The sequence below is a fragment of the Molothrus aeneus genome, chromosome 6 (genome assembly GCF_037042795.1).
Source record: "Molothrus aeneus isolate 106 chromosome 6, BPBGC_Maene_1.0, whole genome shotgun sequence".
Lineage (NCBI taxonomy): Eukaryota > Metazoa > Chordata > Aves > Passeriformes > Icteridae > Molothrus > Molothrus aeneus.
In genome coordinates, this window is record NC_089651.1 from 51,400,053 (window position 1) to 51,427,406 (window position 27,354).

A 27,354-nucleotide genomic window follows, 5' to 3' on the forward strand; every position below is an offset into this window, starting at 1 on the left:
GTCAGGAAAGGTGGCCGTGTGACATTTTTCACTGCTCTATGAGACTCATAAAGGGCCCTAATTATATGCCTTGGCATGTAGATATCATGCTAAAGAACTGAAACATCTGATGTAGTTCACTTTTTTACTTTCCTCTGATAGCCTAGAGATACCACAGCTTCACTATATCAGCTATTGAGGGTAGTTCAACATTGACCCACCTGTCTGGAAGAGCAGGAACAGACCAGAAAGTAGGACACTGGAAGAGTTTTCAGGTATTTGGCTGCTGGCTTGATCCCTGACCTGGGCAAAGCACCTCATTACCCTTTCCTTCTGGTCCCCCCTCTTACTATTTATTTTTTAGCATATTGAATGCATGAGTCAGTGAAACAATATATACTTTCCATTACAATGCATTTGGACCCAAATCTTACTTGTAAACATCACTGTACTGTAAATAGAAATGAAAGATTTGGTATTCATCCAAGGACAAAGCAAATGCCTATTTTTACATCATGGTGGTAGGCTGGAAGGGCTGAAAGAGGACTCAAAACCTTGTACAAAAGAGCTTTGACCTAGAGCAACAAAATCTTGTCTGCTCTTTCAGCAAGATTCTGTTAGTACTCAGGTGCCCTAGAAAATGAGAACCTAGAAACTGCCCTAGAAACTTTCCTTTAGAATGGCAGATTGGTGGCATTTTCTACTGCTGTGGAATTCTACCACAGCTTTTGCATGACAGTCTTCCTCTGAAAATCTGTATGCTTACACATTTTCTAGTTTTCACAGAGTATTCTGAGTTGGAAGGGAACAAGGACCTTTGAGTTCAACTCTTAAGAGAATGGAGCATGTGGGGATCAAACCTCTTCATGCCTGTGAAGTTCAGGTGTGTGAGGCTGTGATTTCTAAAGATGCTTGTGCACCTTCAGGAAGCCATCCCTGTGCTCAGACATTTGTCTTGCAAGAGATAATGAACAGCAGGAATCCTCGCGGACAACAAATAGTAATAGAGCAGCAATTAATAAAATTTTCCTTGTTTTTGTTAATGTCTGTGACGCTGTGCTTCAGTGGCTACCTACAGGGCTCCTTAGGAATTAAGCAGCCTACCTGGATTAGAGATAAACATGAATCTTTGAATCTTCTCAATATCCTGTGTAAATGTCTACTCTGGTTGTATTTCTTCTTTACAATAGCTATTGTAATAATGATTTCTTGTGAGAGGAATGAAAAAGGGTGTTATTCTACCTTCATCTGCATTTTATAAAGATGTCATCCTTTGAAGGAGGCAATTGCCCCCTTCTGTCTCAAGGGCTATAGAAATTAAATCCTTTAGGGCATACATTGCTTGAAATCAGAGTAAGAATGAATACTTTGTTTTCAGCTGGTTTTCCTAAGGCTACAGGAGGGAATTGAATTGCCTATATGGGGTCAAAGTTTGGCCCTTGAGACTAAATCACACAGGAGGGAGTACGACAGCACAGTGACTCTCCAGGTGGCTGAAGCACCAGTCTGAGCCAGGTGATGCCTAGGAAATAAGCAATTACCATTGCATCTGTCTTCACTGGTGCAGTTTTCCAGGCCCAGTAAATCATTCTCAGACTTGAAGTTCAGAAAAGTGAAATGCAAGGTCCTACATCTGGATCAGAGCAATCCCAGGCACACCTGCAGGCTGGGCAGAGAACTGATTGAGAGCAGCCCTGTGAGAAAGGCTTTGGGGTCATGGCTGATAAAAAATATGAGCTGGCAAAGTGTGCTCACAGCCCAGAAAAACAACCATGTCCTGAGCTGCATCCAGAGGAGTGTGGACAGCAGGTCAAGGAGGGGATTCTGCCCCTCTGTTCTGCCCTTGTGGGACCCCACCAGAGTGCTGCATCCAGCTCTGGTGTGCCCATAACAAGAACATAGAACTGTTGGAACTAGTCCAGAGGGGGCCATGAAGATGAAAAAAGGACTGGAGCACCCTTTTCTACAAAGACAGGCTGGGGAAACCGGTGCTGTTTAGCCTGGAGAAGAGAAGGTTGCATGGAGAGCTCACAGCCACCTTACAGCAACTGAAGGGGCTACAGGAAAGCTGGAGAGGGACTCATTGTGAACTGCAGTGATAGTACATGGAATACAAGGTACAAACCAAGAGAGTGGAAATTTATTTTAGATATTAGGAACAACTTCTTCACTGTGAGGGTGGTGAGACACTGGAACAGGTTGCCCAGGGAGGCTGTCAATGCCTCAACCCTGGCAGTGTTCAAGGCCTGGCTGGGCAAGGTCTTGAGCAATGTGGTTTAGTGAAAGGTGTCCCTGCCCATGGAGGGGGGGACTGGGACTAGATGGCCTTTAAGGTCCCTTCCACTCCTTAACATTCTTAGCTCAGTTGGCTAGAGCCGGGTGCTAAGAATGCCAAGGTTACAGGTCTGATCCCTGTGTGAGCCTTCACTCAAGAGCTGGACTTGATAATCCTTGTGGATCCCTTCCAACTCAGAATATTCTGTGATCCAAATATATTAGGGTGTCTAGGGAATGATTATGAGGATTATGAGGAGTATATGGCTCCATAAGCATGGTAAATTCATGTGGAGCATGGCCAAGTTTCTGCCTCTCACCACCAGCCTCATTCCGTCTTAGTTTACAGTATGTGAAATCTTAACTTCAAAATGTAGAAATGACATTATCCTACCCAAGCTTGTTTTCTAAGATAGCCTCTGCAGATTAGTAAGTCATTTGTATTGATCAGGTTTGCTTGTATTTATTTTGTGTGATAAAAATAAATGTTCTTAGATGAGAAATGCGCAATTCCTGAGGGTATGTATACACATAGCTGCAATGGTGAGGTCAAAAATTGTTTCTAAGACCTCTTGCACACAGAATGTGTACTACCAGCAGTTAAATGTAAGATGGAAAGATACAGCTCTTCTAAGAAAGAAATTGATTTCCAATGACCAAGAAAAGTCAGTGTCTAATGTTGTGTTATAAGGTTCCTTGTGTAGGTAAAAGTAGGTATGTAAATATGAGACATAGCTGGAAATTTGATACTCATTCACGTATTCCTGAAGTTACTGAAATGTAATTTTCAGGTTGATTCAAATCCTAAGGTGCTGCAGACTTACACAGGTCTGAAGTCACACTCCTGTATGATTATTTAAGAATTAAATTTTAACCTGTATTTTCTTCCTGGAAGAGTAATAGTGGTATATAAAGCTTTCCTGAAGGTACTGGTTACTTGGAACAAATGTATTTGAGATAAAATATGTATTAAAAGACACAGGCCTTTCATAAGTGGTTTTCTTTGAAACATACCCTAAGAAAAAAATATGTATTGTTTGGATCCATCCACATTTCTCTCTGTATTGATCTGTCCTTTGACAGAGTCTGACAAACATGCCTTTCAAGTTCTTAGAAACTTTCCATTGTGCACAACCCTTTTCAGACATTTCCTGCATTTTTCAGCCCACTGGACTGGTCATATCATTTCAGTCTGGAAGTATGACATAGTCTCGAGTTGCACCCCTTCCACTACATTGGTGTGGATTCAGAGGTTTGCTTTCATTTAATTTATCATTTTCCTTTCCTGCTTGTTTGTCCAGTGACTTCAAATTTAGATCAATACATAGAAATGAAAAATTATTTTATCCTGCTGACCAGCTTACTAAAATATTTAGACCACACCAAGGTCATGTCCATTGTATTTTGGAATTGCTTTCTACCTATCCTATCACAATTCCCCTTAACTTCAGTTACAAAATGAAGCATCTTTTTTTTTTTTTTTTTTTTTTTTTTTCTGCTAGCTGTCCAGAAATTCCTCTGCATAACTCTACAGTGACTGTTGGGTTTTTTGTGAGATTTCATTTCAGCAGCCGCTGTTTGCAAAGCAGTAAGCACTTGCTGCAGAAATGGAACATTTTGACCAGTTCTGAGAAGTCTAAAAGTTGAAAATCACTTTAGTGGGTCTGGATCCAATCAACAGTAGCACAGAGGCAGTTGTGGACTCCTCAGGGGTCTTCAGAAAACAGAAGAGACAGGAGGCAATGTCACAGCATTCATCTTCTGAGTCACACTTTTTTTTATTAGGTGCAGCTTTTTTAATCTCAAACTTTCAGGCATGTTCTTTCATGCTCTTCAGGATGTGTTCTTATACCTCTACTATCCAGTTTTTATATTTAAATCAATGTAATCTTATAATTTCTTTATCTCAGAGATTATCTTCTGCACACGAATAGTAACGTGGCAACTAAAACATGGAACAGTTAAGCAATGTTCTCTATGAGCATTCAAATGAACATTATATAACCAAGAACCTCTAAAGTATCTTTACAATAATGACACCCAAGGCTATACAGTTATCCTTTTGCTCCTTGCTAGGCATGCTTCATGTGAGGACTTGGCACTAAATAAATTAGACTGAAGTCAAAGTTTTTTGCGTGTAGGAGACATAAATCTGTAGATGTGGCTGAATATGTTTTGCTCTTGTATTTTGCCCTGCCACTCCTTTATGTTCTCATGTTGAGCTCTGCAGTTGGAGGCATTGTTTGTTGAGGTAAAATGTCAGGTAAATACTGTGTTTAATTTAAGTGACTAGGCTTAGAGCAGACTGATTCTTCAGCTGGAGCAGGCTGATGCCTACACTAACTGTGTGGAATTACAGAGCACTGGCAGCGCTCAGTCAGTCAGCACTCAATCGGTTGGAAGTTTCAATCTGCACATATAATCAAGTCCACTGGAAAAGATGCTCTGACATGCTTAATTGAAATTTGAAAACAGCATATCCTGCCATGGGCTCAGACTGAAGCCTCTTCAGCCCTTTGTAGGACAGCTTTCATTGTGGAGCTGTGACACAACACAGTGTGCAAATTCTCTCTGTTTCGTTACCTTTCCCCTCTTCTCCCTCCAGATAACTTTGATAGGTGGCAATTAAAACATCCAAGGACATAAAATCCTAAGCTCAGGTTGCTGAAGTTTGAAGCAAATTCTTAAGATTGGGATGTTTTCCTATTTGCTGCAGTCCTCTGTGAAATGAAATAACTTTTTGTTTCTTTGTTTTTAAATTGAATAGAGTTTTTAAAGAATAATGCAGTTGTAATAGCTCCCAGTTTAGCAACATCAGTGTACATGTGTATAGTCTTAAGCAATAGTTCCTAGACCTTTATTGTTTTAGTGGAATTGCAAATACTACTCTGGAGACATACCAACATATTATATCAGTGCAAGGTTTGGCAGTTCAGGATTCCAGACTTTGCCATGCTAGCAAACAACAATTTCCCTTTGCTCTCCTTCACAGGCACAAATACCTCTTCCTCATCCAAAGAAAGAATCTCATAAGAAAAAATTAAAAACATAAATATTTTTTACCAGACCATAGAAGAAAGCTTCAGCCTTTTTTGTTTTGTTTTGTTTTTTTCAATTCTTAAGGTTTTGCTTGGGTTGTTTTTAGCACATCAAAATAGAAATTATCGACTGATATGTATAAATGTATTAACTGATATGTATTAATTCCAGACACACAAACATTCGTAACACTTTTGGGATGTCAGAACCCTCAGTAGTATTTAAACACACTAACTGAGCATTCTTGTTTGGTGTAGAGATACCTGAGCAAGTTCTAAACTAGTGACCTTGAATACCTGAGTGGTCTGCCACAGTGCTCTCTTCACCCTTTTCTGAGGGTGCCTTGACTGCTGATATCAAGCTGACCTGATTATACACATGCTTCATTGCAGTGCAGGAATAACCTTCTTGTTTGACCTTGTAAAGCCATCTTCCAGACATCAAACTAAAAGGATTAGGGAATTTTATTCTGTTTTTCCTTCCTCCCATACCTTCTACAGCTGGTTTCTTGAGCTACTAAAAATAAACATTCCCTTTTTGTTCCCACCCTTGAGAAAAATTTGTTTACATGGTAAGAGCCCACCCAGGAAGACGGAAACATTTTTCAAATAGTCATGCTAATGCAAAAGTCCTTGTCATATATCACCCAAAGAAAATATTTGAGAGAGCTCACCATGCTTGTACTTCTAGGAAGAGATGCAGATTTTGTGGCTGGCACTCCTTTGCTTTGTGAAATCATAATTTCTACTGGCAAGCCGGGTCTTGTTCTGCATGAGACACCATTATCAAATGACCTGAGAGAGGGACTTGTATCCAGGGACAACGATTTCTCTAATTTGTGTGGTCGTGCTCCAGCCACGATGTTGTCACTTCTCAGAGTCTCTAAGTCTACTTCTTCATTGGTCTTCCCATCTAGAATGTTTTCTTTCCAGTTTTCAGGAGACTTTCTCTTAATATGAAAATCATCTAGGCTTCTCACACTGGATGGAAAAGTATTTTTCAGTTTAGCAGCTCGGTATGCCCTCAGGCTCATGGGATCAAGCACTCTGAAAGTAACTTCATTAATAAATTGAGAGAATTTGAGTTTAGCTTCTATTTTTTCTTCCACAACAGACAATGAACTTGATGATCCTTGACTCACCAAGCTCAAGTCAGATGTAGAGGAACTGCTTTTCTTGTGGGTCTTCTTCTGCCTCTGGAGCTTTTGGCTTGTGTTTCCCACTTCTGCTGGATACAGGGAAGAGTGTTCCAGTCCGTGAGTTTTTTCACCCCCTTTCTGACAGTGCTTTGATCGATGGGGTCGATAGCCTTCATCCTTATTTTTGCTTTTAACAAAGCTTTTAGCTTCTGACCTTGTGCTGCCCTGTAACTCAAAGCTGTCCTCACTGGAGCTGCAGCGTTTTGAGTAACTGTTCATTGTCAAATCTCCAGAGAGGCTCCTCTCTGCATCAGTTCCTACTTCTGGTGCACATGCAGTGGTGCATGCACTGCATGCTCTTTCTTCATTCACCCTGCCACCCCCCTCTTGCTTGGCTGGTCTTCCAGGCACAGCACCCTCTGGCTTAACTGGGGAAATGGAGCCTTTCGACAGCAACTCCATTTACTTTCATGTCTGTGTGTCAAATACTGGCACTGAAAGAGGGATTCCCATAAATCCTCCTCTAACTTGTAAGACAAAAGGCATATCTTTGGAAAGCATAACAATGCACCCACCACATTTTGTCCCATATGCACCCCAAATCATGCATATGTTTCATCATTAATTCAATAGCAAATTCTCATCATTTTAATTAACCATACTAATGAACAGAATCTATAGGACATGCAAATTTTCCAGGGTATTGAGTGTTCAGTGGATGAGCATGGGCTTTCATTGACCCAAAGCAACATATGATATATCCCTGTTTGTTGAACTGGAAATCAAACTACCATGATGTAGATCAATTCTCACTAAGTAAAGTCTGGGTTGGTTCTGTTTCAGGGCTTTTTAAAATCCAATAGTAGAGAAGGTCATGCTATATTGTTCTAATGCTACTAGTGTTTGCTGTTCTATTAAAAAGTTAGTGACAAATCTGCTAGATCTGCTAGAAAAGCAAACCAAACATGATTCGCACTTTCTACCTGCTTGTTTTTTGCCATAACTTTAATTCCAAAATAATTTTTAAAGGTTAGAATCCAAAGAAAGGTACAAAATTTCAACATTGTCAATAAGCTTGGAGTAGTAAAGATAAGTTGTTTCAGTACCTTGTATGTGAAGTTCTTCTCATTTTTCACTGTCTTTATAGACAGGCAAGTCTGAACTGTAAAGTGAAGAATTCTATTTTTGGTTTGTATATACAGGAACCTAAGGAATAGTTTAAGTGAGATTAAAGACTATAGTCTGACTTTAAAATCAGTGTAGATATTTGTAGTGTCCCAATGGTGTGTTGCCAGAGGAAATGACCAGAGGAATGGCTGAATGATAAATTTGAAAGAGTGCTTTTTGGTTTTTTTGCATCTCCTTACTTTAGCATAAGGGTGAAAGGAAGTGATTTACCCCTTTTTGTGTGGTTGGATTCAGACTCTGCTTACATCACTGTCAAATGCAGCAAGTGGAGAAAGAGAAGAGAAGAGACTCAAGCAGAAAACTGAGTGACCTCCCTTAAACACAAGAGCACATTCAAAAATATCATGCATAGCTGACAGGTCAACAGCAGCTTGAGCTGAAATGTAGTTACATGTGCTTTTGAAGCAGACATTTAGGTCCCTCATTACAAGGCACTTTACTTACTGCCTAGAATTTATTGTCTCCACTTTGGTAATTCCAACACTCATTTAAATCATAGTTCATAAAAGCTGCTGAAGTGTTGCAAATCTCTCAAATTAACATAGTAAGTACATTAATTTTGCAAATAACAGGGGAACATGAAGATCCTTTTAACACATCAGAAATCAATTGCTTTTACTGGAATTACTTTTTGAAATGCTTCCATATTTCTATGGGACTGTGCCATTCCATTGCATACTACAAACATTATCCTGATCACAGAGATAATGTGGATGAAAATGCATAAATCTTGCTCACACTCTCTTGTTTTAGATGAATTTATGCCTCTCTCACTTGAATGGGAATGCTAGCACTTTAAAGGGCTGGCAAATGCTTTCAACTGTCAACAAAAAGATTTTCATGACCTTTTCAATGCAGTCAGGCAACAATACAACACCACTCTCTTCTTGCAAAGCCAGAATTCAGGGATTTTTCAGTATGTCCAATACAGAATTCTACAAACTTAATGTAGCTTTTGAAGCAAACAGGATTTTGAAATACATAGGATCTACGCTAATCCATCTTAGGTCTTTTGCCTTCCAGATCCATAAGAGCTTGGCAAAGTGTGAGTTCTGCAGTTTTAATGGACTTTATTAATAATGCCTGCTTCAGAAACAAAGAAAGACTCACTGTTGTGCCAGAACCTGTAATGACTTGTACCTATTTGGACAAGAGCTTTTTTATTCATGAGAGATTGGGCTTCTTTGTATATGAATAAAGCTATGTTAACTACAAGCATAAATTCAGCTATCCGTTGCTTATGCGCAAATTTTGAGGTATGAATTTAAAAGGTCTGTGTCACAGCCAATAAAAATGGATCATATAATTCTCTTTTATTGTCAGAAAAGAGCTCTTTTGTTCAGAGAGATTTTATTTGCATAGCAGTAAAATATATGTGTAGGTATAGACATGGATAAATGGTTATAGGCAATTTAGGTAAGGTACATAACATTTGTGGGTGTCATACTGCTTATACTGCTGCTTCCCTTTTTTCAGGTGATTTCTGCTTAATAACTCTAGACATATGACACAGACATATCTGGTTATTAAGAAAAACAGTTATCACAGCTGCAAAATTAGAAATAATTCTTCTTACTTAAATGATACAGATCGTTTCACATTAATCACTTTGAATCTTGGTCAGAACAGGTGCTAGCAAAGTTTGTAGCAACAGTAACTATTCCGTGTACTCTCTTGAGTAAATTCACCAAAATATTCTCTAGAGATGAGCAGACCTGCAGAAATTATTTCCATTACATGTACAAATAGAGAATCTGACTATTAAAACAAAATATGCTTAAAAATCTGAATGTTTGATATCTTGAACTTTTTTAAATAATTGATGTTCATGATTTATTTTCCATATGTTAAGTGACTTATTTTTTGAAGTGTTCAAGTTATTTTGCCTTATACATTTAAATTTAAAGACATTGTGGATATAGGGAATTTCCTGTTCCAATGCAAGCAGGTGTGTCTGTGAATAGCAATACTTTGCTGCAGTAGTCTGGGCTGTACTCTTGAAAAAAATAACTTCAGAGAGCTCAAATTCTTCTGTTATTTATTACTACAATATGCCTCAGCTAGGTGGATGCTTGCCAGATTAGTAAATTCTTCTAAACCAGTCATCTTAACACTAAAATAATCTTAAGAGAAAAAGTTGTGCATTAATTTTGCCCTACTCTGGAAAGGGTGGGCACCATTGTTGGAATAAAAAAGCATGTCTGTGCAAATCAAGTGAAAACTGTCTGACCTAAGTAAGACTTCACTGTAAATAAGATTGGCCTTTATCAGCAGCTCTACCATTGTCTAGTTTGTTGACCTTTGATCAACACCAGCACTTTGTTCTGTAGCTGCCATTAACTGGCCTTTAAATTAGGAAGGGGCTATATTCTTTAAATTAGGAAAAGACTGCATTTTCCTGTGCATTTCTGTGATACCTAATCTTGCATAATGTCACCCTGATCAAGGGGACAACTCCAGGTACCATAAAGACTCACTCATAAGTGAAACATTTCTAGGGACACAAGTGGATAGAGTTTGTAATTTTGTGTGTTGCAATGGCTAAGATGTTCTCTTCTATTTAAGTCTTGATATAAAAACATAAACAGAGTCACACTGATTCTTTCCTGGTAAACTGATTGTTGAATCTGGGACACTTAATAAAGGAATGATAGTTAAGATCATCGCTTAAATGGGACTTTCATAATGACTTAGTATTGCATTTGACAAGATTGAAGCATACCAGAATTTGTCTAGTAAACTTGTTCCTTAGGAAAACATCACTATTTTTCTTTTTTCTAAATTTAGGCTTCTTTATATTCTGAGTGTCATTTTACAAAGACATTATTAGAAATCTGCATATTTTGTATAAACATGGAGCATAACAGAGTTGCCTGCAAATATGACTTGATGCAATGGAATATTTCTACAGACTATTGACTGAAGATTCTAAATTAATAGGTGAAGTTTGCAGGAATTAAAAATGGAAAAAAAAATTAAGTCCACCCTCCCTTTTAAATAATATCCCTGTTTTTTAATCTTCAGGAGATGCTAACTTTTGCTAATTGTATTAAAAGCGAGTACAAGCTATCTTGTATCTGCTGCAGGATGTTGTTATGACAACTAGAAGTTTTTTTGTGCAGAGCTCTGGAAGATATGATCATTTTTGGGCCAAAGTAGACAATATTCAACAATTTTAGTACTAAGTTTTTCTGTATCTAAAAGTACGTCTTGATACATGAGCAAGAATATCTTCAGCAGATTATCTACAATAAAAAACCCAAATATGTATAAAGGTTTTTTACATTTTGAGATTCATAAGAAACTTTTAAGTTATTATTAAAACAAAAAAGTACATTTGATTTTTAAACAGTATTGACTTTTTTTTTTTTATTGCAAATAAGTCTGGTTCCAGAGCCTTTTAGAGTCAGTGAGTAGACTCCAAGATTTTGGATGAATAATACTATTGTCTGTGCTGCTCCTGCGGAAGCAAAGAATGAGCTTTCCATTATAACTATGTGTATTTCCTGTATTTGCATTCCTAGTTTTCATTCAAATTTTCAACTATTCAGAAATATTGCCTAAGCACCAGGGCCAAACTCACTAGAATTTGTTGGAATAGCATTCTGTTCAAAGTTCTCAGTTTGCCCTAAAGATATGTACATCCCTCAGCAGATACTTCACTCTTAAAATAGCTTTATCCCAACTCTCCCAGTGCCCATTCTTGCTCAGATGTACTCTTCCCTCCTGCCTTAAATGAAAATTTTATCACATCTTATCCAGTCCTCTTCACACTTAATGCAGTTAATTTTGAACTGTTTTATGGACCTTTCAGTTTTGCACTTCAGTTTACCCCTTTAAATAATGCAGATGTTCCTCTCTGGGTTTTCTTCCAACAGATGGTTTCCTTTTCTCTTTTTTTCTGTAATGGTTGTCAAATACAAATTTGCTTTTAATATAAGGTTGCCTGCACCAGTTTCCTCATCAAGACAGCATTTCCTTAAATTCTTCTCAGCATTATTCTATATAGTTGTTCTCCAGAAATTCTACCATATTTTCAAGTTAATAATTATCTATTTCTAGGATGCTAGGCCTCACACAGCAAAAATTCAATTTCACTATTTCTGTTTCCTTTTAGAACAAAAATTTCAAATGGAGTGGAGATGTAGTCAGTGTTGTATGTATTGGTTTTTACCTCACTAGATTCTGCTTGAAAGTGTTTCAGCCCTAAGGAGAATTTAAGCAGACATTTGCTCTGAGTCTGTAAGATTTAGCTGTCTTCAGAACCAGTAGAATGAAAATTCAGTTCTTTTATTTTAATGCATGACTTGTTATCGGAACAAGTTAAAGTGGGTTTTTCCTTTCTTTATCAGTTGTTGGTAGATTTGTAACATGGTATGACAAACAGAAAACTGGACCAGTACTGCCACCATTAAATCAGTCTGGATTCTTAAGAAATTGTGGGTTTTGTTGGCATGAAAAGGAGGTGAAAAGTTACTGTGGTGTCTCAAAGAACAGAGACTTCTGTTTCTGTGCAGGAATCTGCATGGTGGACAGTGTCTGCATTCAGCCTTGAATCTAAATCTAAAGATATACTGGATCTAAATTGCTCTAAATTCTCATTAATCAACCTCTCCACCATGATGAGTAAAACATTTATCTGTTTTACAACTACAGGGTGACTAAACTAAAGGCAACAAATTGCTGTGTCATCTTTCTTGTCAACATCCATAAGTCTGATTCATTTAATTTATGGCTGTATACCAGAAAGAGCTGTGATAGGCCTGTAAGAAGTGCTGAGCATTAGAGAAGAGATGGTTTTTTGGTATAAATCCTGCAACACCCTGAAAACAGAGCCACTGGTCTCTGGAAAATGCTACAGCTGCAGTAAAATTAGAGACAGACACCCAACTAAAATTCAAGCTATATTTATAGATTTAAAAATAAATGAAAAATTAAAGAGAAAAATGCAAGCACAAAATGTTTTAATATACCATTTTTTTTTCAGTTCCAGCACAACGTTCCATTGGACACAGGCCCTTACTGCACTCGATATCATCCTGTCAGAGCACCTTCCGTTACTGAGCAAGCAGCCAAGTTGAAAGATGTTGGCTGTTGTGTTGGCTGCTCCCTAGCAGTATAAAATGGCTTCATGGGCACACATTACTGTGCACATCTTTAAAGTTTTTCAAAGATATACACAAGGCACTTGTGGCAACAGCTAATGACATTTGGCTACCCTTAATTACCAAAGGCCTTTTTCTCTCCCATAAAGAGAAATTTTACTCTCTCTGAGAAAAGCCAGAAAAAAGAGGCTGCAGACTGTATTTTTTTCCAAGTGTTTTTAGTGATCTTTTATTTATCCATAGTCCAGACAACGGACTGCTTGGAAAAGGGGAATACAAAATTATATGAGGCTAATCTACAGTGTGAGGAATGGATTAGTGGTCTAGTTTGGCCAAGCTTAAGAGCATAAACACTACAGCTTTTCCTTCATGTTGGAACTTCTTAGCACTAAAAAGCTTGTGATATCACCTGTCTGATAAATTTTTGTCCCCATCCAAGAGAGACAGATCTTCCTAGCTAGAAGAAGTTAATAGCACCTGTGAATAACAGTTACATCAGAACACAGTTGTACATCAGATTTGTGTTTAAGCGACCAACCGCGGCTGCGTACCTTGACTGAGAATGAGTCCTCAAAATGCTCTCTATCCTCTGCCAACATCATCTTTTTCTTGCTCAGTTTCTGCTTTAGCCAGCTGCTCCATGAGCTCTTCTTCACACGCTGTACCGTTTTTGTGGCCGTGCTGTGGGATGGGTAGAGCTGTAGGTCATCTGCATTACACTAGCACCTGATTCTGTGTCTCCAGTTCACTTTGCAGTTGCTTGGTGAAAAGATGTAAAATAATTGATCCTTCTGAGAATACACAGATGAGGAGTCTTAGTTTCTTCCACTGCTCCTTGAAAATGTGTATTATTTTAGGAAAGTATCAAATCCCTTGAGCCTAGTCTTTAAACATGTCCTTCTTTGAGGAAGTCTGGCAGTGTCATGGGGTTTTCCAAATTAGGTACACCATTTCCCTCATTTTCCTCTCTCTTTTTGCTCTTTATTATTATTATTATTAATATTATTATTATTATTATCATTATTATCATTATTATCATTATTATCATCATTATTATTGTCATCATTACCATCATTAAGAAGAGGGGAAAAAAGCATGAGAAAATTTAAGACAGTAGGGAGGAAGAATGAGAGGAATGGAATTATTTTCTCATGCAAAATCAGGCTTAGGATAAAAATACAGTGCCTTCTTCAGGTGGAATGAAAATATTTCCCACTCATTAATTATGTTATATTTTAAAATTAATATATTTTATATACCAGTTTATTTTACTTTAATCCATTCCTAATTTATGCTGGATGCCACAATCTGCAAGACCTTGTTGTCTCTGAAGCTAAATAATGTTCCTTACTGATCTAACACCACATAAATGATGAACTAAGGCTACCCAAAGTCCTTCCCATTGATGCTTCAAGGAGTATTGAAGAGATCTTTCAGTGCACCAGTGTTTTTCTTGTCATCTTTCTTTTATATCTGCAGGAATATGCAATTCTGCTAATTAAATGTTAAACATAGTGGGGAGTTTAAGACTGGAAGGTAAGTCTTTGTTAAGTGCATAAACCACAAAGGAATAAGATGTTGCTATGATATTCTCTCTCTTCTTTTTTTTTCCCATCCAATGAGCTTATCCAAATTAGAGAATTATGTGTTAGACCAAATTATTCCAGAGCATAATACAAAAATTCACAGTTCTTTGTAGTAGGTCAAATCCTGACCCTCCCACATAGGGGCTTTGACTTCATAAGAGCAATAGGCCTGTACTAGGTTTGTTGGATTTCATTAGGATCGTTTTTTGCAGGATTAGGAAATCACAAAGTATAAGGAAGGAATAAGCCTTTTTACCTGGGCAATCCCATCAGTCATGAAGCCACCATTTTGAAGGCTTTCCAAAGGCAGTTCTCTGTCTCTTCCTCACCCTCCCAGTCTGTCTCAGAAATAGTTTATCAAGGACTGCTTCCTCTAGTTGAGAAAGTGTAACAGCTGTGCAAATGGCCTGAGCTTGTTCGTGGCATTTCTGCTCACTGATGTCTCCTTTAGTCTTGTGGGGATGGTACCATAAATATCACTATTTACTGGTCTTGTTATTACTATGCTGTGTCTTCCTGAGATTTTGGGAAAGGATGTGAAATGTCAGAATAAACCTTTCCATTATTGGCTTCTAATTTATTAGGCTCTTCATAGCTGGCCCTTGGGAAGCTTAATGCTGCTTGCAAAAGGAAGGATATATTACTGTTCACCATACCTGGAACACAGTAATTCTGTTATCTCTGTTTCAGTTCTTTATCTCTGCATATACATAATCTGCCAAAAACTTCTATGTCTGTTACACAGTAAATAAGGAAATGCTTGTTCCAGTTCCATGCTTCAATATGTCCTGAAAAAGTTTGCTTAAAAAAAACTTGCCTTGCATATAAATGAGTTGGAATGGAAATATGTTTTAAAATTTGTTGTTCTGAGTAATTTGAAAATAACTGAGAGAAATAAGTGGTAATTTAATACTAATAAGTGGTAATTTTAAGCTTGACTGCTGTTACCATGGGTTGTTGAGGGATGGATAACTTGAGCAGGAGGGAAGTATTTATGTAGTTTTCTGCAGGAGTTAACTAAACAGTGTGAATTTTTTTGCAGCACAATTTTCCCTACATAAAAAACTATGACAAATAATACTACTTGGAGGTATAGTATATGCTTGTGCTAAATGTTTCCAGAATACTGGTTCTGGTGCTGTAATGCCTCAGATGCAGCTATAATATATTTCTGCTGAGGGCTGCAAACCTGCATGTTTGCAATCAGAGTTGCATGTCATAGGAATTGGTGATAAGCAGGTATGACTAAAGAACATAAAAAAAGGTCTGTTTGTATTTGGATATGTGTGTGTTTGCATACCAAATGTAAAAGTAGCCCTTTGCCTGTTCCTAACCCCTCTCTATTACAACACTTGCAATTTAAACACAAAGCAAAATATTGTTATTTTTTTTTCCTTCCACGGCCATAGTCCCACCTCATTCACTATATTAAAGAGACATGTCCATCAGAGCTGTTTAAATACTCTTGCAGAAAGCATGCTACAGTAAGTGCTGTTTGTTTTGGCTGTTTGTTATGTATTTCTGTTGTTTCTCATAGAAACAATTTTTTCATTTATACTCTGTTGGGTTTATCAATATTTGACTAATACTTTGTATAATTAGACAAAGTAATGCACTACATGTATTTTCCTTCATCATTCAATACAAACCTGAGCTAGGTTTAATGTGTACATATTAACTTTATTAATATTAATGCCACTGCCTGAATATTTCCTTTCTTGAAGATATCAATTATTTTGATAATTTCATACTTAATAGCCAGTAGCATATTCAGAATACATATTCCAGTTTTGATGAGATCAAATAGACATGTTCCATGATGTGCATTATGCAAACAAAAGATATATAACTAATTTAAAAAAACCCTATCATGACAGTCAATTATAAATCATTTCATTAGCTTTCCAGCACTGCAGCTTTAGGAAGCTCCATCTATATAATTTGCTGTCTTGTACCTTAATGTATTAACTATTTCCTTTTAAAGACAGTAATGTCTGCCAAATGAAACAACAGAGCATGTTAATTCATATTTAAAGCAGGCATCCAGTTGTCATATTGCAGCACCACTAATTCAAGGCTGAAGACTTCTTTACTACCTGTTATGAATTTTAAATTAAAAAAAAAACCCAACAAAAAACCCATGCAGTAAAGAGAAAGAAATACTTACTTGAGAAGGATTCTGCAAGCTCCGTTCTGCTAGTCCACAGACTGAAATGATGGAGCCAGATTTAGAAGTCTCTTATTAGGTGCATGCTGCTTCAACAGTTACAGCTTTTCTTTTTTTTTAAACTGAAAGACGGAATCGTTTTCTTTTGATGAAGCCAGCACAGAATATGCTGCCCACGTTGCTATGAGAGACTAAACTTGCAGAGCAAAGTCTGGCAATTTCAAAATAACTTACTGGGGGTCATTCACTCTCAACCTGCCACTGCTTTTCTGTGTAGTCATAAACTTTGGCAGCATCAAGCAAGATCATGGAATGTCACAAATGCAGGAAATTATCAGTTAGTCATGCACACTTGAGACTGAAAGCAATTGAGGCAGCATTGTTTGTGAATGTAGGTATGAAACCAAGTTAAGACAAAATCTTTCCATTTGGAGCATCCACTGAATTCTCTTAAAAGGGAACAAGTTTCTGCAGTCAATCTGCAGTACCTGCTACTCTCCTGCTGCTTGGATGCTATGGCTAGAGCTCCAGAAGAAAAGAATGTAGAAACTGCCCCAAAGGGATTACATGAATGTGAAAAACTATGGGTTTTGTTTCACCTTTGATATTTTGGGAGAAAGACTATTAAACATAATATTTTTTGTGTGTGTACACAAACCAATGCAGTTATAAAGATATGTAATTATGGTTATAAAATCATCCATATGTATGGATATATAGTAAATATATGTATCCATATATTTACTGTATAAAACTATGCAGTTTTGGAGTTTCATTGATGTCAAACCATTACAATTATAAAGAGAGGTAATTATGGTTATAAAATTATTCACATGTATCTGTATATTTAATATATAGAACCACTCAGAGTTTTAAAGTTTTAGTGATATCACCATTTAAAGTATTTAAATGGTTTTTTAGGATCCTGTCTATGGAAGGACCAACACAAAAGGGTATGTCATGGTCCAATAGTCTATTATATCTGCATCTGCAGTATTGCACTGCATATATAAGTTTAGGCCTGCATTTTGAAACATATTTTGTCTTTTTCCCAAGAATGCTTTAGGATAGAGAGAAATTTCTGATGTATTTGTCAGTTGGAAATGCCTCTGAGTAGTCAGGTTTTGGCTGATTTGGTTTGCCCAGAAGACTGGACCTTTCACCCCTGACGAGGAGACAGAGGTGAGCTGTGATATTACCCATACTCTGCATCATTACCTTGCCAGCCTGAGGTGGGGAGATGGCCAATGTTTAGCCAAACCCCATGCCTTGACTTGCAAAAAACCCTGAAGTGTCAGGGGAGAGGGAAGGATAACTGGCTACAGTTATTGAAGTGATTGAAGTGCTGCTTTTGAGTTCCTACCATGCATTCCAGCCAGAGTGGGCTTGCTCAGAAGCTCCTCCTTACAATTGCTACTTATCACCTGTCAGGAGATTTGGGTTTATTGCTCCCATTAAGTTTTGGTCACTGTACAATGTGAAACAACTTGGCTGTTCAAGGAGGCAGATCTTCACAGCATCCCAGGGGCAAACTTAACAGTAGCATCTTCCTTTCACCACAAAAAAACACAACTTGCTGTCAACACTTGCTTGTTGACAGGCAATGATTAATGCTTCTGGACTGACACTGAATTCAAAACTCAAAAGAAGGTTCTGGAATCTATCACTCATTGCTTCTAACAGCTGGTGCAAGGTGCAGATATAGAGCAGAGGTTTGTAGCTCATGACTTGTTTCTTCAGTAGTAGAGTGGCTCCTGCAACCATGGCATCTTGTAACTGCATCTCTACTTCTCTATCCATTCATTTTAACCAATGGTGACATGGAAAATGTTTGTCTTCTCTTTATTCTGTTTGCTTTTGTGGTATTTAGGGACTGTTTGGTTTAATATGTTGGTTTGGTTTTTGTTTTTTAATTTGTTGGTTTTGCTTTTTTTCCAGAGCAGTGAGGCCATTGGAAAATTCTGGAACAGTTTTTCCATTACAGGATCTTTTGACTAACAAAGTCTTCTCCTCAAACTCCATTGTATCCTAGAAGCAGGCTAGTGAGTTTGAACCATGTTTGAAAATGCAAATGTGTAGTGATTATATGTCAGGACCTCCATGTATGAGGAAGGGAGAAAGACCATTGCATTTCTTACGAAAATGTAACTTTTTTCTCATTGAGCTGACATGAGAGAAAACATGACTTCATTTGCAGATTTTGCTTTAGCCATTACCATATCTGCAACTGGGAGGTTAGAGAGAAAAATACTTGTCAGTGCTGTGTGCATATCTCTAAATCTTCTAGGCTGAAAAATGTTTTTCCAGATGTTATTGGTCAATTCCAAATTAGCCCAATGGAACTCCAGTTCCAGTTACCAAATGAAAGTAAGTCAAGGCAGAAGAATTCCTCAATAAACGAAATGTCTCTCATGAGCTACAAATTACTTCTGTTTTTTCTACCTCCTTTTCCATTTCTTTGTCTTCAAGGATTGCTTTTCCTTTTGCACATGCTGGTGTGCTGTACCAAAAAAAACCCTTAAGCAGAGTTTTCTCCTGAATCCAAAATCCTACTGTGAAGTCCTGTACAGGACACATGAAGTTTCTCGGGATAAAGGACTGGCACAACCACTGAGCTTGGAGAAAGATATAGGATTTATGATCACTGGTGTGGCTGAGGAAACAGTAAAATGATTGATTCTAAGTATATCTTGCAGAACACTGCTATTTAACCACTCATTCTTTCTCTTTTTGAAGTTTTTTTTTTTTTTAATCCACCTTCTTTTCTCAGTAAAATTATTGCTAACAATAACCTCAACAGCAGTAGGGAAAGAAAGTACAGTCAAGGCTCAACTTTGAATTTCAGCAGTAATGTGACCGAAGTCTTTGGCCTTGGCCTTTCATGGGATTTGAACTGAATATTTTAAAATTCATTCAGTGTGAGGGTTATGTCTCAAATGGTGAGAGAAAGAATCCAATGAAGCAGATATTTGTAAATTTGGTGTGGAAACAGGTAAAAGCAAAAGTCTAGGGCAGGACTAATCCCATCTCTCAGTTGGTCATTGATTGTACAACAGTTTATGGTAACTTTATGTGGACAATATTTTTATTGCACCGAACAGAACAAGGATTAGATCCTCCAGTACATTGCAGTTCAGCTTGGATGAATAACAGGCATTGCAACAGAAATACTGCCAGGAAACTTCAAGTATTTTCTAAGAGTCTATGAAAACTGTATCTATAATGAATTCAGGTAAAACATGTTAAAAGAGTCACAGCTGAACAATAATAGGAGCTTTGGAAAGTTCAGTGTCCAGTGTCTATTAGTGTCACCTTCTTTCAGCATAATGTTTTGAATCCTTGTTATAAATACCCTCATCACCTCAAACTGAGATATAAAATAACCAGAGGTTAGTAGCTGGAAAACTGCCCAGTGCAAAAAAAAAATGTAACACTAAAATAAACAGTAGGTTTCCCTGAAAAAAATTGCTATAGAGTATAACAAATTCTTGAGAATTTAGAAATTTTACTAAATTTCACAGAATCACAGAATCGATTGGGGTGGAAAGGATCTTAAAGATCATGTATTTCCAACACTCCTGCCATGGCCAGGGTCACCTTACACAAGACCAGATTGCTCAGAACTCCATTCAACCCTTGAAGACTACCAGGTATGGGGCATCCACAACTTCTCTGAGCAACCTGTTCCAGTCTCCCAGCACCCTCACTGCAATAAATTTCCTCCCAATAGCTAATTTAAACCTGTCTCATGATGTATGTATATACATACACTTACATAAATGTACAAAATGTACAAGTGTACAAATGTAAACTTATATAAATGTACAAAATATGTACACCTATTTTGATTTGCAAAGTAATTAATTCTTTCATGGGAAAGAAGTCAGGAACACAGTAAAATGGAACAGCCACTTGTGTTTTAATATAGGGTTTTTCATTAAAGTGATCAGCCTTTACAATGAATTTAACATCTTTAATTGGTTTTGCTTATCCTCCCTCCATTGAATGATGTAAGCAGGAATTTTGGAGAAATACGCTTACCCAGTCCTTTGGTGAGGACCCACTCCTATGGGGAGTATTTTCAAATGCTAGGACACAAAATGACAGAAGGGGCTTGGCAATGGGCTTCAGAATCCTTCCCTGACGGTCCAACAACAGTTCAAAGTTTTCACAGCCCCAGGGAGAGAGAAAGGGGGCATTGATGTCCCTTTGCTAACTCAAAACCTACAGAGGAAAACTGTAGGGTGCAGCCAGGGCCAGAGGCTCCCAGAGGCACCTCTGAGCCCTTGCCTGCCAGAGCCTTGTGTTGCCCTGTGCTGTCTGTCTGTGTCTCTCGGCCAGCCTTGGGGAACTTCATATGTGGTTGGTGACTGGAGTGGATCACTGAAAACAGAAGTCCCAGGAAAGATTGGTCCTGCAATGCTTTATATTGGTGCAGCAGGACTTTTGGATAAATATAGTCATCCCTTAAAACTGACAATCTGGGTATTTGCTGGGTTTGACCTCAGTCTACAAATAACCTCAGCTGCTTTGAACCTCCATTTCTAAAGAAAAAATAAAAATGCCCAGCTTGTATCCTGGAGACCTAAGTTGTTCCTTGGCTGGGGGATTGTTCTGTCTTTCAAAGTCCTCTGGGATTGTTCAGCAAAATAAGTGTGTCTCATCTGGCTGCAGCATCACTGTCAAGTGTAATCGAATATGGGGAGAGAGGAGATAACCTTGAAAGAGGGGGTGTGCTGCAAAGTCAGGCAGTGGAAAGCAAGTTCCCTTTCACAAGTGCACTCCTCTTCCCTCCCCCCCACCACGTTTATCATTCTCCACACATAGCCTGCTATCTGCACATCAGTCACGCTCCACTCCCAGCAGCCTGGCTACTGCACACCTACGCACAGATTCCCACAGTCTTCATTCATTTCACATTTGTGTCAGCATCTAAACACCTCTATGGAAACCATAGCATGCACAGAAAATTAATGTTGGTAATGAGAGCATTGGTGAAGAGTCCACTCTTCTCCTGGGAGATGGTCATTCTGGACATTAATAGGTTGGATTTTGTGTTCCAGTAAACCTCGTCACTTTTATTATTACAAAATAAAAGGTAAAAAAAAGGCAATTGCAAATGTCATATGTAATGACTTCTGAGAAATACAAACTTTACTTTTGTCAAAAGAAACATAATTTGATGGTGTCAAGCTGAGAACATTATTAAAAGTAGGGAATATAATATTATCCTGTTGAAGGCATTGACAACAATATAGCTTGGAGCATCTTGGACTTAACCTTGGGTCAGCAATGCTAAGAACATGACCTGTTACAATCTCTACAATCTTCAAATTTCAAGTGTATTTTGTTAACTCTGCAGATAAAGCATTCTGCTAAACTAGAATGCTTTTGGATTTTATAAAGTATTTTTATATCTCTTTCTTTTTTTTATGTTGCTCCAAGGCTTTATAGATTTTCAACAGGATAGCATTCTTTATACCATCTGTAACCATCATTTTTCCAATACGTTGCCAATGTTGCTTTACTAGTTATTTCTCCTACAATTGCCACAAGAAGATCCAGGGAAGGCAAAATAGCAAAATCAGACCCCAGATGCCAAAATGATTTGTGAAAATGCATATATCTGTTAAACTCTATTTAGACAGCTTTTCGCTAAGTATATTTAAATTATGGCCTTATGTCATGCTAGCTAATGTGAGAAAACACATTAGTCTTCCAAGCTATAAACATGTCTGGTTTCTAGAAAAAAGTTACTTTTTAGAACTGACATTGTAGAATTTTTCTAATTGGTCTTAATCTCGAGAAAAAAAGAATGCAAATTAAATAGTATGCAGTGTTATAAGGCATTAAAGGCAGGAAATATTACTTGTGATTTAGACATAATGTCACTTCTTGGTATGAAGAAGTTGATTGACTACTTCTAAAATAATTATTCTTGCTTGAATGCCTGAGGAAATATTGATTGCTTTAGAGTTGTGTTTCATCCCATGACTTAATACAGCTAGTGTTTTAGGGCCTTGTTTTGAATAGCCTGCTTTATTTAGGAATATGAAGAACAAACAGAACTTTCTAACTCACCAAGATCCCCCTGTAACCCTAACCTCAACCATAATCCAATACCCATCATCTCTGAAAACTGAAAATTATGTTTCAAGGTAGGTGTCATTAACATGCTGCTAAATGGGACGTGACATCCCATTCTACCATGGAGCATGGCAGTTGCAGGTTGGTAATAGTGTGGGCTGTTTTCTTTGCTGAGATGTAGTGTGTCTCTTCCAGGGATTGATGGATTACTTCTGCCAACAAAGAACACCAGAATTCCTCACTGGCTAAATGCTAACAGCACAGGATCAGAATTCTTAAGGTAATTCTCAAAGGGAAAATAAATTTTCAACTTTTTATGCCACCTATCATATTAATCAGCCCATTTTTAAAATTTATGAGTCTCATAAAATGTATTATCTTTTAAATATCTAACAATTTATTCAGATTTCTGATCATGGAGTCATGTGATTCCTGGATTTAATTTATAAGAAGAGGAATCTGTGCTTTAGAAAAAACACCTGCTAATGTTGCAACTGCATAGAAATGAAAGTGGGAAACCCCAAAATAAAGATCAAAAATTTATTTTAAGCCAATTAATTAATTTGTACCATGCCTGACTCATAAAACAAGTTTTCATTAGTTGCAAATGACGCTTTGTTCGCATTGCAATTTGCAGTTTAAAGACATTTCAGCACATGATGTAAACAGCATAGCCCCTCAAAAAACATGAACCAGCTCCAAATAGAATTAATGTGTTGGAAAGTGCTGATCTAGACTAACCCAAATTGCTCTTGGACCTATTTGATTCTACTGAGGAAAAATAATAGCATCTGCTGCAGTAATGATTAAACTCAAAAATGCAAGTTCTAGGTGATCCTCAGTAGGTGCATAGATACTAGAGATAAATTTAATAAACTTTTAGTAAGTTTATGGCAATGAAAAGGCTCAAAATGTCACCATCCAAATGGTTATGTATGGATTAATGTTCAATTTTTAATCATCCCAAAAATTCAAGGATCTTCAGATATTTAGACTGAGTTGTCATTAAACTGGCAGAATCCCATTTAACTGACAGATATCCCATTTAGGATTGTTACATAAGAACACTGCTGGATAGCCCCGATGCCTTATTGCAAATCTGCCCATAGTTCTGTGTTTAAAACTTCCATAATGAATTTGGCAAAGCTGTGTTTTACACAATAGTCTGTATTTCATGTCTTAACTGTTGAAGAATTACTCTGTTGCTGCTCTTGTCCTTGATGAATGTCCCTTCAGAAACATATTGTTTAAAGAAGCTTTCTTCTGCTAAAATAGCTTTTATTTCTGTCAGCTTACTCTGTCAGATCATCTCTTCTGTGCTGTCAAGAGGATTATAATGAGGTAGGTGGCATTAAATGATACATAATAGAAATTCACAATCAGTCTGGCAAAAGTACTCAGGTAGTGATGAAGGGTTGCAGGGGTAGATAGTGGACCAACAAAACAGAGACTCTCATTATTGTATTTTCTGGTTATTGTTGCTGTATGTGATATTTTCCTCTTACCTTCCCTCTTGCAAATCATAAGGATTGTATTTGAGTATTCATGTTTATTTTGCTCAATAGACTTGTGAATCAAAGTGTTTCTTAGAGGAGAAAGTTTGTTTATGGGGGAGGTCAGATTTTTACTTTGGTACCGTATATTGCTCCAGGATTTTGAGAGCTAATAACCTCTGCCCACATTCCTACTGGGAAAACAAAAATGATTGTCGGTCGTTATTGTCACAAGGTTGGATAAAATTATATTTTACATGGAATTTGCACCTTTGGGGCCTTTTATTCCTGCATAATATTTTGTGATTCTTGAGCTTTAAAAAGAGAAAAGAAGAAAACTGAGGAAGAGAAGCATGCTTACAAAGTTCAGAGTAGCCACCCAGAGCTCCCAGGACAAACATGTTATGTGACATATAAAAATCTTATGGTAAACAGTAACTAAGAGGACTAATACTGTATCAAACTCTTGAATGAACAGAAATGGCTGCCTGTTGCAAATGAACTATTTTCAAAAGTGTGAAACTTGCCATAAGTAACACAGTAGACCACAGGTTAAGAGGGGAAATCTAGCAGGTAGCAGGAATTTCTTAGAGAGATTATCATGTGTGGGATAAAAGTTTGTATGAAAGAAAGCAGGAAGGATGGATTCATGAAACTATTGAATTAAGAAAATGGATAAGTCTTCATCCAGTCTAGCATACTTACAATATAGAAATGCTGATGTTTTCAGGCAATTTTGATGAAGATATTTTGCTGATCTGAATGCAAATTTGAGTATTTCAGACAGTTTTATGATATTAGAAGATGATAATGTTCAGAAGTGCTCAATGTTACTGCAATTTAAAATTCAATCAAATCCCTGATGTTTCAGTGTGGTAGTAACCAAGCCTCCAGCACTGTAATTTTTTTGAGACCCACTAATACACAGAACTAGATGACTGTTATCTCCTGATAGTGTTTGCTGACCTGAGGCACCAATGCTTTTCTCAGGGGACAGTAGCACTCCTTGCTTAACAATGTCTTTGGTCTTTTCCTTTTCACCCTTGGAGGAGGAGTTGCTTATCAGCAAGTTCCTGGGCCACAGTGACCATCCCAGATCCCTCTGGGTGCATATCTGATTTGGCCAGCAGTTTTCCGATGTAATCCGTCACCTTATTTTCCAGATGTCAACAATGTTCCTGGCTTGGAGTGTGTTCAGAGAGAAGAAACAAGCAAAATGCTGCTGAATGCCTGGAGCCTGGTAGATCTGAGTTCTGACCTGCAAGACTCTGAGTGACACAGTCAGCTCTAGCGGGTCATCCTATTCAAAGACACAACACTCACAGGAAAATGTTTGGAAAATTATATTTCCCACATGAATGGAATATATATCTCACATAAAATCCTGCACCACATCAAATTAGGCTGCTTCAGAGGAAGGCAAAGGACCTTACTTCCTGAAGCAATTTTCTCCATAGAAGATATATATATATTCTCCATAGAAGATACTCAGACCCTATATCCTAGTAAGCAATCAGGCTAATAATTTTACAATAAAATACAAGGTACTTTATCAAGTCAATTGCTACAAACAGGGAGGTGAAATATTTTCCCAAATTCTCCATAATATTTGTTGTGATTGGATTGTGGTAATAATGTATTTACAGTTACCTGTCTACTGTAGGATAAATAAATTCAGAGCAAGCAAAGTCAGAATTTGACAAGAATACAGGATATCTAGTTAATGCATTTTTATGTAGGTGAAAGTACAGACAGAAATACACTAGTTATAAAAGCTAAAGCACTATTTCTCAGAGCAATGTAGATTTAATGCACGCAATAGATTATGTCAGTAAGACAGGTTCCTGTTTTGCTCTGACCAAAAATTGTTCAGACTAGACCTACTGACAAACTACAGCTGCAGAAATTTCATTTTCTCTTCATAAGGCCTTCTCTTTAATTGCAGGCTAAGAAGAAGCTTACTTTTGTTTGCTCTTTAGCTAGTACTTCTTATGCAGTACTGTGCTTAGCAGCAGTTCTTCCAGACTTTCTCGAGGTGTCTACAGTCAATGATGGATGAAATTATCTCTGGGTAAAAGAAAAGGTGTATTACAGTTTATAAAATGGCATGGATTCTCATTAATTGCTTCCATGTCATCACTGTGCTCAGCATGGTTTTAATATGAACCTTGGCTCAAAGAAAGAAGAGGTGTTACTTTTTCTATGAGTAACTTTATCTACCTCCATGAATTAGCATGGCTGTGCATCATGCTTTTTGACATTTATGCTTGTTCCACTGCCTGCCTAAGATGGTTTACCCAGTAGCTTCCCAGAAAGAACATTTAACAGTACAGTGCAGTGTACCTCCACCTCTGTGCTCATAACACCTTTTTATGAGGCAAAGTGTTCTGTTCCTCAGTGTTCTGTTCCTTAGGGAGCACTTTTGAGGCCAAACTTTTTATCTCCCATGTTGGACATGGTTTAATCACTAATACCTCTATTTTGGAATACCCAATTCACTGAACTAATTGCAGAGCTATTTTTCCAGCTCATAGTAAAAGTACATTATACAATATTCTTAGCATAAAATAGCTTACAACCCTCTTACATAGACAAAACAGATTGTTCTTTTGAAATTTCTTCAGAACCACTGCAGCTCAACAGCTTTTGGGTCCAAGTTCCATGGAAGTGATGAACAAAATCAGTCTTGGGATCAGGTCTGCAGGCTCTACTCTTGAAAGCAGAACTATATCTTTATACCAATAAACTAACATCTCTAGCACTGAGGCTGACTGTCACAAAATAGCTTTGTCCATACTCTCGATCTCTCTTAGTCTTCAAAACAGAAAAGTTATTTTATACATTATAGCTTGGAGTTTTTATTTGTCCATATTGATTCTCAGACTGTGTCCAGGATTTAGGCGAGGGCTAAATATCTTGAGTCAAAGCTGGGTCAGGCTATAATGTCATTGAAATGTGTCACCCTGTTTTTTTAAGATTTTCTAAGTCTTCTGATGTTGACATTCTTGTAGTGAACTTTCTCACACACTTTCTGTAAATAACTCATTGTTTTGCATTCCTTTATGGAGGAGGAGAGAGTTGATAGACTGTTAGTTTGACCAGTGTCATTGGAGAGGTGTCACTGTCACCCTCCAATCCACTGTTACTTTTGGAAAACTATAAATGTTGGAGTCAGAAAATAAACTGCCCTTTTTTCTTCACCTTAAGAACAGTGGTGTGTGCTTGTGTTCTTTCGTGTCATATAGTGACAGAAATGATTTAGATAATTGTGTTTCATTGCCTAGGAATGTTTCTTCAT

At 37.5% G+C, this 27,354-nt stretch overlaps 1 protein-coding gene and 1 long non-coding RNA gene across 7 annotated transcripts in view; one reads left to right on the forward strand and one right to left on the reverse strand.

Annotated features, from left to right (window-relative positions):
• Nucleotides 1-16,578, reverse strand: part of BEGAIN (brain enriched guanylate kinase associated) — a 158,716-nt gene extending 142,138 nt beyond the window's left edge. For 2 of the 6 annotated variants that reach the window (XM_066551641.1, XM_066551638.1), the window contains exons 1-2: nucleotides 16,477-16,578; nucleotides 13,275-13,404 (exon numbers count right to left, since the gene is read on the reverse strand). In XM_066551641.1, the coding sequence (XP_066407738.1) occupies nucleotides 13,275-13,325 (51 nt within the window). In that variant the 5' untranslated portion in view covers nucleotides 13,326-13,404; nucleotides 16,477-16,578. Of the gene's footprint in view, nucleotides 1-5,965; nucleotides 6,710-13,274; nucleotides 13,405-16,476 lie in introns of those variants that run through there. The other 4 variants (XM_066551640.1, XM_066551644.1, XM_066551645.1 and 1 more) reach the window with 4 other exon arrangements.
• A 6,194-nt stretch (nucleotides 16,579-22,772) lies between these two features.
• LOC136557874 (uncharacterized) lies at nucleotides 22,773-25,373 on the forward strand. The gene is made up of 3 exons (XR_010783800.1): nucleotides 22,773-22,843; nucleotides 23,855-23,904; nucleotides 25,220-25,373. It is a non-coding gene; the product is annotated as an uncharacterized lncRNA (long non-coding RNA).
• Nucleotides 25,374-27,354: the final 1,981 nt, after the last annotated feature.